Source organism: Dromiciops gliroides, chromosome 2, assembly GCF_019393635.1.
Source record: "Dromiciops gliroides isolate mDroGli1 chromosome 2, mDroGli1.pri, whole genome shotgun sequence".
Classification (NCBI taxonomy): Eukaryota; Metazoa; Chordata; class Mammalia; order Microbiotheria; family Microbiotheriidae; genus Dromiciops; species Dromiciops gliroides.
The window spans coordinates 698307317-698311702 of NC_057862.1; the positions used below are offsets into that span (position 1 = coordinate 698307317).

General features: G+C 61.6%; 1 protein-coding gene across 1 annotated transcript; it reads left to right on the forward strand.

Annotated features, from left to right (window-relative positions):
* Positions 1–280: 280 nt before the first annotated feature.
* On the forward strand, positions 281–2649 carry RHOB (ras homolog family member B). The gene has a single exon (XM_043986868.1). It carries the CDS (start codon positions 695–697, stop codon positions 1283–1285), a length of 591 nt encoding a protein of 196 aa, XP_043842803.1. The 5' UTR covers positions 281–694; the 3' UTR covers positions 1286–2649.
* The last annotated feature ends 1737 nt before the right edge of the window (positions 2650–4386 follow it).

Here is a 4386-nt window from a genome sequence, read left to right on the forward strand (position 1 = left end):
GCCATCCCCACGGCCCCCGCCCCCGCCTCCTCCTCTTCCTCCTCCCCCTCGCCCTCCATCGGCCCCGCCCCCGTCCCGCCTCTCCCTTCCTCCTTCCCTCCTCCCTCCGTCAGCCCCCCAGGCCCCGCCCTCCGGCTTGCTGTCGCCGCCGGCCAATCAGGGCGCTCCCGCCCAGCGATGAGCTCAGCCCTCTCGCTTCCCATTGGCCGGCTATATTAAGAAAGTGGCCGAGCCCTTTAAATAGCGGGCGCCGGGGTGCAGGCTGCAGCAGCGGCATCCGGGGCAGAAAGCGAAGGAGCAGGCAGGCGGGTGGCCGGGGGGGGAGGGAGAAGGCGAGACAGAGAGAAAGGGGGAGGTAGGGGCGCCCCAGAGAGTCCCCGCAGCCCGTGAGCCGACCCGGGAGGAGTCCCCCCCCCCCCAAGGCGCGGGGGCGGCCGCGGAGGAGGAGGACAGCAACAGCAACAGCAGCAGCAGCAGCCCAGCCCAGGCAGTCCAGGCAGCGCCGGCCCGGCCCGGCCCAGGCCCCCGGCGGCCGGCCACGGTGCGCTCCCCGAAGGCCGGCCCCGCACAGCCGGCAGCGGCGGCGGCGTCTGCGCCGTCGGGGCCCGGGGGCTCCCCGTCCTCTGCCGCCACCCCGGGCCTCCCCCCGTCCCCCCAGGCGTCCCCGCGGCCGCCGCCCCCGGCCGGCCTGGCCATGGCGGCCATCCGCAAGAAGCTGGTGGTGGTGGGCGACGGCGCGTGCGGCAAGACGTGCCTCCTGATCGTGTTCAGCAAGGACGAGTTCCCTGAGGTGTACGTGCCCACGGTGTTCGAGAACTACGTGGCCGACATCGAGGTGGACGGCAAGCAGGTGGAGCTGGCGCTCTGGGACACGGCCGGCCAGGAGGACTACGACCGCCTGCGGCCGCTCTCCTACCCGGACACGGACGTGATCCTCATGTGCTTCTCGGTGGACAGCCCGGACTCGCTGGAGAACATCCCCGAGAAGTGGGTGCCCGAGGTGAAGCACTTCTGCCCCAACGTGCCCATCATCCTGGTGGCCAACAAGAAGGACCTCCGCAACGACGAGCACGTGCGCAACGAGCTGGCGCGCATGAAGCAGGAGCCGGTGCGCACCGAGGACGGCCGCGCCATGGCCGTGCGCATCCAGGCCTACGACTACCTCGAGTGCTCGGCCAAGACCAAGGAGGGCGTGCGCGAGGTCTTCGAGACGGCCACCCGCGCCGCGCTGCAGAAGCGCTACGGCTCGCAGACGGGCTGCGTCAACTGCTGCAAGGTGCTCTGAGCCGGGAGCCCCGACGGACAGAGGCCGGGAGCTGGCCCCGGGGGCACCGCCGCCGCTGCCGCTGGCGGCCTGGACGGGCTCCTGGAGAGACTGGGGTGGGGGCAGGGGCGCGGTGCGCGCGTGTGCGTGTGTGTGTGTGCTCGCGTGTGCGCACGGGCACCGGCCCCGGTAACGGACGAAGAAGCCCGCTCTCCGTCCCCGCTGCTCTATTTGCCCGGAGCTCGGGGCGGGAGGGAGTGGGCACCGCCCCCGCCCGGCTGCTGAGCTCGGCATTCCTCCCTCCTTTCTTCCCAAGCTCCCCGCCCGCCCCCCTCGATGTTGGGCCTGGCTGTTCTTTGGGGGTGTGTCTGAGATGCGGGTGGGGGGATGGGGCGGGGGTGGGCGCTGTTACATAGTGATAAATATAATTTTATTTTTTGGCAGTAGGATCTGTGAAAGGCCTGCTCTTATTTAAGGGGGAGGGGAAGGGAGGGGAGGGGGAGCAGCAACGGAGCAGTTTGGGATCTTCCCTGACCCCGCCACCCTCGCCCTGTGGTGGGATTGAACTGATTTACACCCCCGGGAAGATCGGGAGAGACTGTCGTGCCCCCTGCGTGGCCCGGGGCTCCGGGAGGCCCACTCGGGAGGGGTGGGGTGAAGCTCAGCTTAACCAGGCCATCCGGGCTGCGGCCGGCCCTTCTTAAGGGTGGTGGGGGGCAGGAATCTGACCGAAGTGAACTTGGTGCCTGTCTCCCCGACCCGAACCGCCCCCCCCTTCCCCCGGGTGTTCTCTCCGTGGCCTTCGTGTAAATCGGAGAGAGGGGTCCGGGTTTTATTTTTTTCCCCCCCAAGATTCAGCCGAGCCACCCTTGCACAAAGACCTCCTTTCTCCCTACCGGAGCTGGGGCCCGGGCCATCCTCCGCCCGACCACCCCAGCGTGTTGTCACCTCATCTACGGGTTTTTAAAAGGATGCCACTTCTAAAAATCCAGGAGGAGAAGAAACCACTGTAATATTGTTTTTCCTTGAAAAAAATGCAAGGCAGCACTGATTTCTAGGGGGTGGGGGGAGGGGTCGCCTTTGTGCCCGCCGGGCACGTTTTGATAAAGGGCAGTGAAGAGTTTTGGGGTCTATTTAACGATTTCATCCGGCAGTCTGGGAGACTGGACTTTGGGACTGCGCAGTCTCTCTTGTCGTTGTTGCCTCCCTCCCCCCCCCCAGCGGTACTTTAACCAGTGTCTGGGTTTTGGGTTTTATTTTTATTTTTTAAATAAACTGACGGTTGACAAAGTGATCATCACTTCCATAAAGGTGTTTACATGATATGCTCGGAAGCTTGTGCACAAAGGTTTTTTGGTCAAATATTAAAAAGATTTCAGCGATTTCACAAGGTGTCCGGTGGTTTACTAGCCCATGGAAAAGGGTGGGGGCAAGGGGCACAGGGTCAGGTGATGCTTGGCTTTCTTGGCAGCTAGATCGGGAAGGGTCTGGGGGGTGGCCCATGTTGTGCCAGGCCCTCTGTGCAGGAACTCATGGCTTAATGCTCTCTGGAGCAAGATAAAGAGGCAACCCTGGCCCCTAGAATTAAAGGGGGCCAGGAGAAGGCTTCCTGGAAGTGATGCTTCAACTGGGCCTCTAGAGGAGAGTGTGGGAAGGTGGGGGAGGACAAGGCTCTGGAGTCTCCCCCCAGCAGCAGGGGCTGAATAGTTGTACTCACAAGCAGGTAGGGGCACAGCTAGGGTTTGAAGGGGCATCTAATTTCCCCATTGGTGCCTTTGCTGGACCACTCCCTTGGGGGGGGGGGGAGCTGCTAAGAACATTATGTTTAATTAGTTTTGATAGGGCTTGTTCTAGGAAGGGAAGAAACACAGGAGGTGTTGAGAGTCCCTGGGAGACCCCTGCCCTTTCTAAGCCTTGACAAGCTGGAGCAAATCCAGGGAGAGGGGCCTGGGGGGGTGAGTAAGCATCATCAGGTACTGGAAGGCCTGGCCCGAGTGGGCAGAGCCCTCCAGCAGCCTGACTGGGAGCTCGTTATCACTCCAGATGAGGAGGGGGTCCAGTAATCGGGGTTCTGAGTACCTAAAGGAACACTTCCAAAGCCTTGGCCCAGACACCTCAGCGACCAAGGGGCTGGCTCCCCATCAGCTGCTTCCAGTTTGTGATGGCGATTACAGTGGTCTGTCCCTCTTAAGTCAGCCTGCAGTTATTATCTACTGTGTGCCAGGTCCTGCTGGGTTAAGTAATGGGGTAGCAAGAGACCAAAACTCCAAACCCCCCAAATGGTCCCTACCTCCAAGGAACTCATCCTAATAGAGGCAACCTGCAAACAAGGTCCAGATAAGATGTAGAGACAGGCTAGATGGGGGGGGTGATCTCAGAGGAAAGCGATTGGGGGGAGAGAAGACAGACAGAAACAGGAAACAGGGAGAGAGCAGAGAGGGAGGAAGGAGGGCCAGAGAGGAGGGCGGGGAGGAGGGAGAGAAGAGAGGGCAGGAGGTCATAGGAAGTCACTGGCATAGACTGAGTGGAGGGTGCTGGATGGGGCGTGATCTTACCTGAACCTTAAGTAGGAAGCTCACTGGCAGTTGATTGGAGGACAGCCAGGCTTGAGGTGCTGAGTGCCTGCACCAGCGACCGCAGCGTCAGACGGAGAAGTGATGGACGGGCTTGACAACAGATTGGAATATGGAGGCTGAGGATGATCGGGTAAGGCCTGGGAGGGTGGGAGGAAGTTGGCAGGAGGGGAAGGTTTGGGGGGGGGGCGGAGAATGAGCTTGGTTTGGGACGTGTTGAGTATTTAGGACACCACTGGAAGATGTGAGAGTAGAAGTCAGGGAGACTTTAGGGCCAGATAATTCTGAGAATCATCAGCATCACGATGGACATTCAATCCGTGGGAGCCTATGAGATCACCAAGTGAGGGAGAGAGAGAAGAGAAGGCCCAGGGCCAAGTGTTGGGGGACACCCATGATCAGGGGTGTAGCTGGGATGAAGGCCTTACAAAGGAGCCTGAGAAGGACTTAGCAGACAGGTGGGGAGGGGAACCAGGAGAGAGATACCATGAAAACGCCCAGTGTCCAGGAGGAGAGAGGCTCCCGATGGTTGTCAGTGGCTATGGAGAG

What these genes read in the sequence shown, in the direction of transcription:
- RHOB (XM_043986868.1), top strand. Translation starts at nt 695, where the DNA reads ATGGCGGCCATCCGCAAGAAGCTGGTGGTGGTGGGCGACGGCGCGTGC.